The sequence below is a fragment of the Aquarana catesbeiana genome, linkage group LG08 (assembly GCF_042186555.1).
Source record: "Aquarana catesbeiana isolate 2022-GZ linkage group LG08, ASM4218655v1, whole genome shotgun sequence".
Taxonomy (NCBI): domain Eukaryota; kingdom Metazoa; phylum Chordata; class Amphibia; order Anura; family Ranidae; genus Aquarana; species Aquarana catesbeiana.
The window spans coordinates 298,879,305-298,894,058 of NC_133331.1; the positions used below are offsets into that span (position 1 = coordinate 298,879,305).

The 14,754-nt window shown below is 46.0% G+C and overlaps 1 protein-coding gene across 10 annotated transcripts in view; it reads right to left on the reverse strand.

Annotated features, from left to right (window-relative positions):
• Positions 1-14,754, reverse strand: part of LOC141104770 (uncharacterized) — a 208,937-nt gene that overhangs the window by 145,794 nt on the left and 48,389 nt on the right. For 7 of the 10 annotated variants that reach the window (XM_073594493.1, XM_073594494.1, XM_073594491.1 and 4 more), the window contains 3 exons: positions 11,202-11,408; positions 10,935-11,076; positions 7,584-9,687 (listed from right to left, as the gene is read on the reverse strand). The exons of 2 other annotated variants lie outside the window; for them this stretch is intronic. In XM_073594493.1, the coding sequence (XP_073450594.1) occupies positions 8,039-9,687; positions 10,935-11,076; positions 11,202-11,408 (1,998 nt within the window). In that variant the 3' untranslated portion in view covers positions 7,584-8,038. Of the gene's footprint in view, positions 1-520; positions 863-7,583; positions 9,688-10,934; positions 11,077-11,201; positions 11,409-14,754 lie in introns of those variants that run through there. One more of the 10 variants, XM_073594498.1, reaches the window with a different exon arrangement.

Below are 14,754 nucleotides of genomic sequence, written 5' to 3' on the forward strand. Positions count from 1 at the left end.
GCAGGTGGGAGGACCATCATAGAACAAGTGTCCCCCTCCCTACCTTATAGTCTCCCTGAGCCATATAGCTTCCTCTTCCCTCAGAGCCCTGCTGCCCACCTACCCTATAAAGGGCCCAGAGCCATTCAAGTCCATGACCCCCAAATCCCTCCAGCCTCAGTACCCCCTCAGCTACCCTACTTCCCTCAGAGCCCTCAGTTTCTTCCTCCCCCTGACACCAATGATGGAAAATATTCTTCATGGCAGGCTGGGGAATGTTTTCTTCTCCTGACCAGCAATTTAAAGGGCTCTATGCTCCATACTCCTGACCCCGGCACTCCATCATTGTGTTGGCTGCATAGTGTAATGATTGCCCATTGGCTGCCTATGTAGTGTAATAATTGCCCTTTGTAGATCATGCATGGTCAGTGACTTGTCTATTTTTTTTGTCAGTGCTGTTTGTTAAGAGGAACATATTACTAGAATCTATCTCCAAAATGAAGTGAATAGTAAGTGTAAATAGAAAATAAGATCTTATTACCTCCTCTGCTTTACTTCCAGCGATGTCTCCTCTCTACTTCCTCCCGACTCACCTCTTACCCGAAACTTCCTATTTATGGCTGACATCACTTCCTGTATGTACCTGACATCACTTCCTGTCTTCCATAGAGACTTCCTGTCTGGGTAGAAGTGAGATCACCACCTTGTGGAGCTCAGAGGAACTGCAGTCCCAAGAAACGTCTCGTAACATGAACACGGCCTTGTGCTGTGTGTGTATGTATTGTATATCCTTTATAGATGGGGTCATCTCCACTCCCAACAAGGGGGATAGAAATATATTACTGTCACCAATGTAAGGGACCACTACACTGACCACTGATATAAGGGAGTCCTTCTCCCATTGGTCACCAATGTAAGCAACCACTACACAGATTACTGATACAAGGGGGTCCTTCTTCCCTTGGTCACCAATGTAAGGGACCACTACACTAACCACTGATATAAGGGAGTCCTTCTACCATTGGTCACCAATGTAAGGGACCACTACACAGATCACAGATATAAGGCAGTACTTCTCCCATTGGTCACCAATGTAAGGGACCACTACACAGATTACTGATACAAGGGGGTCCTTCTCCCATTGGTCACCAATGTAAGGATCACTACACTAACCACTGATATAAGGGAGTCCTTCTACTATTGGTCACCAATGTAAGGGACCACTACACAGATCACAGATATAAGGCAGTACTTCTCCCATTGGTCACCAATGTAAGGGACCACTACACAGATTACTGATATAAGGGGGTCCTTCTCCCATTGGTCACCAATGTAAGGACCACTATATTAACCACTGATATAAGGGAGTCCTTCTCCCGTTGGTCACCAATATAAGGGACCACTACACTGACCACTGATATAAGGGGGTCCTTCTCCCATTGGTCACCAATGTAAGGAACCACTGTGACGGGAATCACTTTGGGCAACCACTACACTGACCACTGATATAAGGGAGTCCTTCTTATATTGGTCACCAGTATAATGGACCACTACCCTGACCACTAGGTATGGTCTCCGGGTTCTGTTTTAACTGAGGTTCAGACTGAATTTTGCTTGTTTGAAGATATAGAGAATGGCTGAACTAAATGGGTATTTAGTTGAATTGAACCTATTACTATCGCATGCTCACCACCCTTTCCTGGCCAGCCAGGCATGCTCGGATTAGGGTTTTGGTATGACTTTCCAGGGGATAAATCTAAATAAACAAAATAACACTTTCGCTTTTAGTGTATAATGAGATAAGAAAATTAAATATACTTGGATCAGGGTGTACAACTTTATATACACCCTCACCCAGGTAAACCTAACTAAATCCTCAAGACAGGCGCTGCTAGGAGCTGACATAGATTTGGCTTCAACATTTCAAAGGCGCCTTATAACGTTTGTATTTATAGCAGCAAAAATTACAATTGCTAAGTCATGGAAATCGGCAGCGGTGCCATTCGATCAGCTCAAATACAAGCTCTCCTGGATCATGCTTCATGAAAGAATGTCTGCGATCCTACATGATAAAATGCAGCTGTTTGAAAAAATATGGAGCCCATGGACCCGATACTTAACAGGAGATCCAAGAACTATATTGACATAAAGGGGCTGACGGGAGACGGGGATCGGGGAACGGGGGGTCGCTTACTAAAACTCAAACTCTTTCCTTTTTTCTTTAACTGCTTTTCTTTTTTAACCCATTTCTTTTAAGGTACCATAACATCTTCCAGCCATCTATACATGGTCTGATCAAAAAAATATGTAAATACACGAGGGTATGACAGACGACAGTTTTAAAAATGCCAAATTAGCTTAGGCACAGACTCCACCTGATAAATACGAATCTAGTATTAGTATTATAAATGATACAGTATATCAGGAGGCAAATGTTGGTACCTCGTTGTGGAAAATTTAAATACATGTTTTCAGATTCTGAGGCAGTAAATGCCTTTCGGAGACGGTTTTATGTACTGTACTTCTGTTTTACTATGGAAACATTTTTGAAAAATCGAAATATCAACTATTGAAACAGAAAATGAAATATACTAAATCAACTATTTAAACCAGTCTTTCCAGCCAAGAGATGCTGCACACCTAAAGGTCCGGATAAACAACATCAAATGATTGTATATGTAGCCATGGTGTGAGCACTACCGACAAACAATCCCCCCAAATCACCCCACTGCCAGACTTCATGTATCCTTTCCAGAGACAATGAACGGTCGTTTACGAGCTTTGTTCTTGTTGTTTTATTGGAAGGTACAACTTGGATAGGGATTGGGATGGCCATAGAATTAATCGTTGCCATTATATTTACATATTTCAGTTACTTTGATCGTAGTTAGAGCCAAAAGATTGAATGTGAACACTTGACTAAGTAGAAACCTCCTTGAGCTCCTTGCAGACTGTTACTCCCCCTGCATCTCCATGGAGACTATTGCCCCCTGTATCTCCATGGAGACTATTGCCCCCTGTATCTCCATGGAGACTATTGCCCCCTGTATCTCCATGGAGACTATTGCCCCCTGTATCTCCATGCAGACTATTGCCCCCTGTATCTCCATGGAGACTATTGCCCCCTGTATCTCCATGGAGACTATTGCCCCCTGTATCTCCATGGAGACTATTGCCCCCTGTATCTCCATGCAGACTATTGCCCCCTGTATCTCCATGCAGACTATTGCCCCCTGCATCTCCAAGCAGACTATTGCCCCCTGCATCTCCATGCATACTATTGTCCCCTGTATCTCCATGCAGACTATTGTCCCCTGTATCTCCATGCAGACTATTGTCCCCTGTATCTCCATGCAGACTATTGTCCCCTGTATCTCCATGCAGACTATTGCCCCCTGCATCTCCATGCAGACTGCTGTTACTAAGAGTTCTCCATCCATCACCGTGTGAGGGACAGAAACATCACTTTTGACCGTGTAAAAGTAATCTTAGGTCTTAGTTCTCTTCACCTCCTGCCCAGGGCCGGACTGGGAATAACATCCAGCCCTGGAAAAAATTTCATACCAGCCCCACAGCATTATTATACCACCGCAACAGCATTAATAAACCAGCGCAACAGCATAACGTCATTGATTTCTTGTTCATGAAACGGAAAACCATAAAATGCACATTTGAAGAGTGTATTATATATAGATAAGACAGATATGAAATCACATAGGGCTTTATATATATGTATATATATAAAAGCAAATTCCAGTTAAAAGTGGTAAGTGATCAATCATCAAGGGGGACCCCAGGAACTCAGAACATGGGAGGGGGGGAACCACCTTCCGCAGAAAGAATACACTAAGGTAAGGGGGGGTGGGTTACTGATATAAGGCTGTGCTTTATATCGGTGCCCCCTTACATTATCGTATTCACTCCCCCCTTACATCAGTGACCCCCCCTTCAGACTGGCCTAGCGGTGCTGTCACTGACCTCCTCTCAGGTGCACCGTGTAGGGCTCAGTCAGTCGGCTCCAGCTCGGTGGCTCTGGTTTTATCCTATAGTCTCCTCTCCACAGTCCACACTTGTCTGACATCTCCCATGACCCCCATCCCGGCGGTGCTCCCACTCTTGACTCCTCTGCAGACTCCCTCAGAGACTGCAGACATGATACAGGAGCTCAATGCAGCCTCACCAGTGCCCATCAAATGCAGCCTCACCAGAGCCCATCAAATGCAGCCTCACTGTGCCCATCAATGCAGCCTCACTGTGCCCATCAATGCAGCCTCACTGTGCCCATCAATGCAGCCTCACTGTGCTCATCAAATGCAGCCTCACTGTGCCCATCAATGCAGCCTCACTGTGCCCATCAATGCAGCCTCACTGTGCCCATCAATGCAGCCTCACTGTGCCCATCAATGCAGCCTCACTGTGCCCATCAATGCAGCCTCACTGTGCCCATCAATGCAGCCTCACTGTGCTCATCAAATGCAGCCTCACTGTGCTCATCAAATGCAGCTTTACTCTGCCCGTGAATGCAGTCTCACTGTGCCCATGAATGCAGCCTCACTGTGCCCACCATTGCAGCCTCACTGTGCCCATCATTGCAGCCTCACTGTGCCCATCATTGCAGTCTCACTGTGCCCATCAATGCAGCCTCACTGTGCCCATCAATGCAGCCTCACTGTGCCCATCATATGCAGCTTTACTGTGCCGTGAATGCAGTCTCACTGTGCCCGTGAATGCAGCTTCACTGTTCCCATCATTGCAGCCCCTCCTGTGCCCCATGGCCCAGTCAGCAGTCCCTGTCTGTGGGAAGGTGTGTTGTTGATGCTCGGTATGGTACCTTGCATGCCAACAGGATATCCATGATGGCCAGCAGCAGGCAGGGTCTGTTCTCGTTTTGGATGGGGACAGTGCTCCTTCCAGAGGATCTGTTTGCTGTGAGATAGGGTGGTCCCTGGCCACCTGCACCTTCAGCCATCCTCATTTTCTGGCCCTAGTCAGCCTGTCCTCTGGTCCTGGGGAAGTGGAGAGCACTGGGTGGGAGCTGGAAAGAAGGGGGAGCAGAGAGTACTGGCGGGGTTGGAGAGCACATGGGTGGGGGAAAGAGCAGGGGGGAGTGGAGATCACAGGGATGGGGAGTGGAGAGCGCTGGGGGGGACTTGAGAGGACTGGGGGTCCAAAAAGAACAGAGGTGGAGAGCACTGTGGGGGCTAAGAGTGTGGGGTGGCGAAGAGCACTGGGGGAGGGGCAGAAAAACAGGAGTGGAGAGCACTGGGGGGTACAAAGAGCAGGGGGGAGTGGAGAGCAATGGGGGGAGCTTGAAAGCACCAGTGGGGGCCAGAAAGAACAGGGGTGGAAAGCACGGGGGACTGGAGAGCACTGGCGGGGGTTGGAGAGCACATGGGTGGGGGCAAAATGCAGGGGCGAGTTTAGAGTACAGGGGTGGGGAGCGGAGAGTGCTGGGGGGGGGAAGCTTGAGAGCACTGGAGGGGGAGCCAAAAAAAAACAGGGGTGGAGAGCACGGGGGGCAAAGAGCATGGGGGGGGCTGGAGAGCGATGGGTGGAGCTTGAGAGCACTGGGGGGGACTGAAAGAGCAGGGGTGCGGAGAATGGGGGGCTGGAGAGCACTGGGGTGGGGGCTGGAGAGTGATGGGGAGAGCTGGAGAGCACTGGGGGGGGGAGAAAGAACATTGGTGGAGAGCACTGGGGGAGTGAAGAGCACTGGGATGGTGGCTAGAGTAGGATGGGGAGAGCTGGAGAGCAGGGGGGCAGAAAAAACAGGGGTGGAGAGAACTGTGAGGGGAGGAGAGCATGGGGGGGAGCCAGGGAGCACAAGGAGAACTGGGGGGGCCAGTAAAAGAAGTTGGATAGGAGGATCGGCGGGGGACCGCATATAGAGGAAATGAGCTTTCTATATTCCTCCATGCAGCCGCTGAATACTTGATTCTCCTCCTCTCCCTCCTGCAAGTATTCAGCGGCTGCATAGAGGAATATAGAAAGCTCATTTCCTCTATATGCGGTCCCCCGCCGATCCTCCTATCCAGGCACACAGGGCGGACTGTACGGGCGGGCATCTACTGTGGATCACGGAGCTGGCTGGGTCTGTGTTCGGCGGCGGCACTGTAACACGGTCCCGCCCCCCTAGACCGGCTCGTGTGATAGGCGGAACACTGATTCTATCTACTATCACACGAGCCGGTCTAGGGGGGCGGGACCGTGTTACAGTGCCGCCGCCGAACACAGACCCAGCCAGCTCCGTGACACACAGGAGCAGGAGAGAGGGGAGCACTGCAGCCGCAATTCAGGCGGCCTACCGGGAAATCTCCCAGTATCCCGGGAGGCCAGTCTGGCCCTGCTCCTGCCCAAAACTTGCTTTTTGCACTCTTGGTTTCCTCCGGCACAACTTGTAATTGCATCTACACTGTTTTACTATTCGGTAATCAGGGCCCCGATTACATTCCTACATGTCCCCCTGCGTGGAGATACCGCTGATCGGCTCTCCTCGCCACACACTCTGTCAGTGATTGGACACAGCCGACGCGGCTCTTTACAGGGATCGGGGTCACGTCGTGTCCTAGCAGAGATCGCCGCGCTGCGCCCCCCCCCCCCCCCGCGGGTGCACGGGAGCGGCCGTTCTGGGATGCCGTCACATGAACGAGAAGCTGCACCGCCCCGCCGTCATTTGATGGTGGGCGAGCGGCAACCAGTTAAAAGAGTCTGCAAATGACATTTCTTTGCCGGCTCCTTTAAAAATAAAAGAAAAACAGCACACGGGCCCCTCCAAAATACATACAGTGCCTTGAAAAAGTATTCATACCCCTTGAAATTTCCCACATTTTGTCATGTTACAACCAAAAACAGGTGGACGGCCATGTCCTGGGAGGTTTGCAGTTGTGCCATACTCTTTCCATTTTCCGATGATGGATTGAACAGAGCTCCGTGAGATGTTCAAAGCTTGGGAGATTTTTTTTATAACCTAACCCTGCTTTATACTTCTCTACAACTTTATCCCTGACCTGTGTGGTGTGTTCCTTGGCCTTCATGATGCTGTTTTGTTCACCAAGGTTCTCTAACAAACCTCTGAGGGCTTCACAGAACAGCTGTATTTATACTGAGATTAAATGACACACAGGTGGACTCTATTTACTAATTAGGTGACTTTCGAAGGCGATTGGTTCCTCTAGATTTTAGTTAGGGGTATCAGAGTAAAGGGGGCTGAATACAAATGCCCCCCCCCCACACACACACACTTTTCACATATTTATTTGTATCATTTATCATTTTCCTTCCACTTCACAATTATGTGACACTTTGTGTTGGTCTATCACATAAAAGGGGTATGAATACTTTTTCAAGGCGCTGTAGCAGATTGTTGGAGAAGCCTGCATGCTGTTTTTTTTTTTTGGGATAGAAGTTGCATGGAAATGTCATTTGCAGCAATTTTAAACTTCTTTCCTTCATAAAGGTCGGCGCTGCTGCAGCACTTTCTGTACATCACAGAGATATCCCCCTTCACAGGAAGGATTAGGACCCCCCAGACATGTTATTTAAAGGAATTGGACATTTTTAATGTTTCACTTTAAGCATTTAAAAAGAAAATCGCTGCTCCTGGCTGAATGTAAATTTTATTTGTGATAGAAAATGATTTTCAGGGCAGTGCAAAATACAATACAATTCTATACAGAACTTACACATTTCCTTTACACATTCATTCTACAAAGTTTTTAGAGACAGACCTGTAAGTGTTTGTGAAATCTTCCACCACAAAATGCACTCAGCCAATGAGAGGTAACGACTCCATTTTTATTTTTCTCCTGCTATCAATGGCCAACACGGTACAACACTTCATCCATGTCTTTGGTGATCTCTGATCTCCTTATCAACTGTTTCTTACATGATGAAGATCAGCCATGGAGTATATCTGAGGTGTATATCAGGGTGTGCTTCTTCCCTACATGTCCAGCAACATTCATATACAAGACATTTCCCGCACTCACTAATACACCTCAAGGGTTGTGTGGGACCCCTGATGTACAGGAAGACAGGACTTCAGTGAGGAACAATTCCCTCACTCAGGACAGGGATATGGCTTCTCCCCCGTGTGCAATTTCCGATGTGTGGAAAGATTGGACATCGCTGAAAAACATTTCCTGCACTCAGGACATGAATACGGCTTCTCCCCCGTGTGCAATCTCTGATGTCTGGAAAGATCGCTCTTATATGAATAACATTTCCCGCACTCAGGACAGGAATGCGGGTTGTCCCCCGTGTGAGATCTCTGATGTCTGGAAAGATTGGACTTGCTTGAAAAAAATTTCCCGCACTCAGGACAGGAATATGGCTTTTCCCCCATGTGCGATTTCCGATGACCGGAAAGATGGGACCTCTGTGAAAAACATTTCCCGCACTCAGGACAGGAATACGGCTTTTCCCCCGTGTGAGATCTCTGATGATAGGAAAGATCGGACTTCTGTAAAAAACATTTCCCGCACTCAGGACAGGAATATGGCTTTTCCCCCGTATGCAATCTCTGATGATAGGCCAGAGAGGACTTCTGTGAAAAACATTTCCCGCACTCAGGACAGGAATATGGTTTTCCCCCCGTGTGAGATCTCTGATGAAAGGACAGACTGGACATCACTGAAAAACATTTCCCGCACTCAGGACAGGAATATGGTTTTTCCCCCGTGTGAGATCTCTGATGTAAGGAGAGACTGGACTTTGCTGAAAAACATTTCCCGCACTCAGGACAGAAATACGGCTTCTCACCCGTGTGCAATCTCTGATGTGTGGAAAGAGCGGACTTTACCGAAAAACATTTCCCACACTCAGGACAGGAATACGGCTTCTCCCCCGTGTGCACTCTCTGATGATAGGAAAGATCGGACTTCTGTGAAAAACATTTCCCGCACTCAGTACAGCAATACGGCTTTTCCCCCATGTGAGATCTCTGATGTCTGGAAAGATGGGACTTCTCTGTAAAACATTTTCCACACTCAGGACAGGAAAACGGCTTCTGCCCCGTGTGCAATTTTTGATGATGGGAAAGAGCGAACTTCACCGAAAAACATTTCCCGCACTCAAGACAGGAATATGGCTTTTCCCCCGTGTGCAACCTCTGATGTTTGGAAAGACTGGACTTCTGTGAAAAACATTTCCCGCACTCAGGACAGGAATATGGTTTTTCCCCCGTGTGCAATCTCTGATGTGTGGTAAGACTGGACATCGCTGAAAAACATTTCCCGCATTCAGGACAGGAATACGGCTTCTCCTCCATGTGCAATCTCTGATGATAGGAAAGACTGGACAATGCTGAAAAACATTTCCCACACTCAGGACAAGAATACGGCTTCTCCCCCGTGTGTAATCTCTGATGTGTGGTAAGACTGGCCTTCTGTGAAAAACATTTCCCGCACTCAGGACAAGAATGCGACTTCTCACCAGTGTGGGTTCTTTTATGTTTATTAAGTCCGGATTTATAATAGAAACACTTCCCGCACTCAGTACAGGGAAACCTCTTATCTGTTGGTTTATTCCTCACAGTCTGAGGTTCCTCAGGATAAGAGGAATACGATGGTCCAACCACAATATGGGGAACCACAAAATACAAGATGGTGGTGTTTTCTAAATGCTGTGTGATGTCCTCATCTTCTACTTTACAGTCTGGAGACAAAGTGAGACAATCCTCTGAGGTTTTCCTCATCTCCCGTCCATCTACTAAAATAGAAATACAAAGATTATTACTAGACATGAGCTGATTGGTTCCCCTAAACCAGGACTCCGCCCACATCAGGCAGCTTTGTCTCTGAGGATCTTACAATTCCCCCCTCAAGGTAACTAGTAAATGGGTCCTCTGATCTCCTACCAGTTCATTTCTTTATTCATGGACCTTAGTCAGAGAGTGAGGAAACAACGAGAACTGTCTTTTATAGGAGTGACAGTGATGAGGGGATTATAGGACGAGCTTCCCCACCCCCTCTATCACTCATTGCCATCTTCCCAACACAAGAAGTCCTGAACTTCCTTATTTAGTCCATGATTTAGTCATGAATAACAGCGGGGCTGAGCCCCACCAGAGGTCAGAGAGTGAGGATGGGGGGAGAATAACCAAGATGAAGACTGGACTGATCCTGAAGACCACCATCATTGAGTTATTGACTCCCCCATCATTATCAATTTCTGTTTAAGGTTCCAAAGTTGGAGGATGTTATCACATTATTATCAACATGTAAAAGTCTGTGCTCCAATCATATCATCCGATATAAAATGTCCAGCTGGTAGGAAATGGGTGTAACAAAAGAGAATACATATTATGTATATATATATATATATATATATATATAGCAAAAAGTAGAGAGCAGGAGTATGTAATGTGCAACACAGAGTACACAGTGCAGGGGTCAGGAGTATGTAACATGCAATATAGTGTAATGGTCAGGAGGACTCATAATATTGGTGTTCAGTAATCAGTGTTAGATTATATATATTTACTGAAGACAAGCTGCAGAGGTCCCACACTGCTGCCTCCCATCTCCTGAGACTGCACTCAGTGACTTGGGTCTGAGACTATACAGACATATCCCTCCACCCGACACAGCCAATAAACATAGCAAGTATTCCCGGACGTATTACTCTGTCTGAGATCTTGCTAGACCCGGGCATGGGGCAGAAGACTCAAGGTACACACTACAGGTGCCTAGGCTGAGCAATGCCTATGGTGAATATCAACATTTTGCTGCCAGCTGAACCCCAGAATCTCCATAAATCCAGTCTAGATACATAAATTGTGTCTGCAGCACAGAGAAGGAAGATTATCCGAGAGAAATACAGGAATACAGGACGGGGAACACAGCTCAGGAAAGTGACCAGGGGATTACAGGCTGATATCACCCAGTCCCCGCTCTACTCTGGACCAATCAGTGAGCAGTATGGGTGGAGGAATGTATTTAGTGTTAATGACCCACTTGCGCTGATCTCTGTAGGAGTGTCCTCCTCTATAAATGTCCCCGTTATTCCATCCTCCTCCATAGACTGCTGATCATCCCTCACATACTTCTCTTCTTCTTCTGATTTAACCTTAAATTCTATATCAATTGGATCTCCACTCTAAATCAAGAAAATGAGAGAAAATATCATCTGTAAAATAGAAGATTTATTATTGTGACATCATATAAAAAAAAAAAACACATCCTCTCCAGAAGTTCATGTTCTAGATGCTCCGTCCCACCAACCTTGTAACATTGAGGGATGGTGTGACCTTCATGTGTGGAATCCCGGGAATACAGAGGACGGGGACATCTCTCTGGTGGGTTCCTGGTATTAGGTGGCTCCATCATATCTATGTGTCCTTCTGAAAACTCCTCCATCACTCCATACTCCTCATCCTCCTCTTTATACTCTTCTTTAACATCAATATTATCATCCCTGAGGTTTCCACTCTGAAAATATAATAAAACATTCATTGTAACAAACATGCTTCTCTATAAATCATAACTGCCAATAATTGTCAATCATCTACCTGATGATGATGAGGGATGGTGTGAACTTCCTGTGTGGAATCCCGGGAATACAGAGGATGGGGACATCTCTCTGGTGGGTTTCTGTAGCTGGATGACTCTTCCATGATGTCCTTGTACAGATCTTTGTAAACTTTTAGATCTGTTGGACAGATTACTGGGAGGGGCTGGGGAAGACCCAGCTGTCATGGTGCACATTCTCACCAATGACAAAGTCAGAGTCAGCTGTCCTAAAGAACGATTTTAGGGACTTAGGTGCTAAATTGAGGAAAAGGACCTCCAAGGTAGTATTCTCAGGAATACTACTGGTACATTGAGCCACACCAGAAAGGCAGAGGGAGATTAGGGAAGTAAACAAGTGGCTAATGAGCTGGTGTAGTAAGGAGGAGTTTGGGTTCCTGGAGGCTGGCAAACATTCAAGGGTATACCCTTTACCGCAAGGATAGAGAGGGTAAAAAAGGGGGAGTGGTATGCCTATATATCAAGAATAATGTACAAGTGAATGTGAGAGATGACATCACTGAGGGAGCTAGGGAGGAGGTGGAATCCTTATGGGTAGAGCTACAAAGGGATGAAGCTAAGGGGAAAATAATACTGGGAGTATGCTATAGGCCCCCTAACCTGAGGGAGGAAGTGGAGACAGATCTCCTATCACAATTTGGATTAGCAGCAAGGATGGCAAGTGTTATCATAATGGGGGATTTTAATTATCCAGACATAGACTGAGAGGGAACCCCGCATTCATTTAAGGCTCGCCAGTTCCTTAATGTCTTGCAGGACAATTTTATGGGTCAGATGGTAGACGCACCAACTAGAAATAAAACATTACTGGATCTACTGATTACCAACAATACAGACCTAATCACGGATGTGGAAATACGGGGCAATTTAGGGAACAGCGATCACAGGTCAATTAGTTTCAGTATAAACCACACAATTAGGAAACATAAAGGGAATACAAAGACACTGAATTTCAAAAGGGCCAACTTCCCTAAACTACAAACCTTGCTAAAAGGCATAAATTGGGATAAAATCTTAGGAACAAAGAACACGGAGGAGAGATGGGTTTGCTTTAGGAGCATATTAAATAAGGGCATTAGCCAATGCATCCCATTGGGTAATAAATTAAATAAAGAGCAAACAAAAGTCCTGGATGGCTTAACTCCAAAGTAAAAATGCATATAAAAGCAAAGGAGAAGGCCTTCAAAAAATACAAGGTTGAGGGATCATCATCAGCATTCAGACTTTATAAAGAATGCAACAAGAAATGTAAGGGTGCAATTAGGACGGCTAAGATAGAACATGAAAGACACATAGCGGAGGAGAGCAAAAAAAATCCCAAGAAATTCTTTAAGTATGTAAACAGTAAAAAAGGGAGGACAGACCATATTGGCCCCATAAAGAATGAGGAAGGACATCTGGTTACAAAGGATGGGGAGATGGCGAAGGTATTGAATTTATTCTTCTCCTCAGTCTTCACAAGGGAATCGGGGGGCTTCAGTAACCAAAACTGCAGTGTTTATCCTCATGACACAACACAGGAAGCACCTCCATGGTTAACAGAGGACGGAATTAAGATTAGACTTGAGAAACTTAACATTAATAAATCACCGGGACCAGATGGCTTGCATCCGAGGGTACTTAGGGAACTCAGTCAAGTGATTGCCAGACCGTTGTTCCTAATTTTTACAGACAGTCTACTGACTGGAATGGTACCAGCTGATTGGAGAAAAGCCAATGTAGCACCAATATTTAAAAAGGGCCCAAAATACATCCCTGGCAATTACAGACCAATTAGCCTAACATCAATAGTATGTAAACTCTTGGAGGGGATGATAAGGGACTATATACAAAATTTTAGTAATGAGAACGGTATCATTAGCAGTAATCAGCATGGATTCATGAAGAATCGTTCTTGCCAAACCAATCTACTAACCTTCTATGAGGAGGTGAGTTGCCATCTAGATAAAGGAAGGCCTGTAGACGTGGTGTATCTGGATTTTGCAAAAGCATTTGACACAGTTCCCCATAAACGTTTACTGTACAAAATAGAGTCCGTTGGCATGGACCATAGGGTGAGTACATGGATTGAAAACTGGCTACAAGGGCGAGTTCAGAGGGTGGTGATAAATGAGGAGTACTCAGAATGGTCAGGGGTGGGTAGTGGGGTTCCCCAGGGTTCTGTGCTGGGACCAATCCTATTTAATTTGTTTATAAACGACCTGGAGGATGGGATAAACAGTTCAATCTCTGTATTTGCGGACGATACTAAGCTAAGCAGGGCAATAACTTCTCCGCAGGATGTGGAAACCTTGCAAAAAGACCTGAACAAATTAATGGGGGAGGGGCAACTACATGGCAAATGAGGTTCAATGTAGAAAAATGTAAAATAATGCATTTGGGTGGCAAAAATATGAATGCAATCTATACACTGGGGGGAGAACCTCTGGGGGAATCTAGGATGGAAAAGGACCTGGGGGTCCTAGTAGATGATACGCTCAGCAATGGCATGCAATGCCAAGCTGCTGATAACAAAGCAAACAGAATATTGGCATTAAAAAGGGGATCAACTCCAGAGATAAAACGATAATTCTCCCGCTCTACAAGACTCTGGTCCGGCCACACCTAGAGTATGCTGTCCAGTTCTGGGCACCAGTCCTCAGGAAGGATGTACTGGAAATGGAGCGAGTACAAAGAAGGGCAACAAAGCTAATAAAGGGTTTGGAGGATCTTAGATATGAGGAAAGGTTGTGAGCACTGAACTTATTCTCTCTGGAGAAGAGATGCTTGAGAGGAGATATGATTTCAATATATAAATACCGGACTGGTGACCCCACAATAGGAATAAAACTTTTTCGCAGAAGAGAGTTTAACAAGACTTGTGGCCACTCATTAAAATTAGAAGAAAAGAGGTTTAACCTTAAACTACGTAGAGGGTTCTTTACTGTAAGAGCGGCAAGGATGTGGAATTCCCTTCCACAGGCGGTGGTCTCAGCGGGGAGCATTGATAGTTTCAAGAAACTATTAGATAATCACCTGAATGACCACAACATACAGGGATATACAATGTAATACTGACATATAATTACACACATAGGTTGGACTTGATGGACTTGTGTCTTTTTTCAACCTCACCTACTATGTAACTATATGTAACTTTAGAGACTCTGACTCCTCTATCACCCCATCCTCCTTTTATCTCTTCTTTAACCTCAACTTTAGAATCTCTCAGGTTTTCAAACTGAATATATAATAAAAATGACATCAA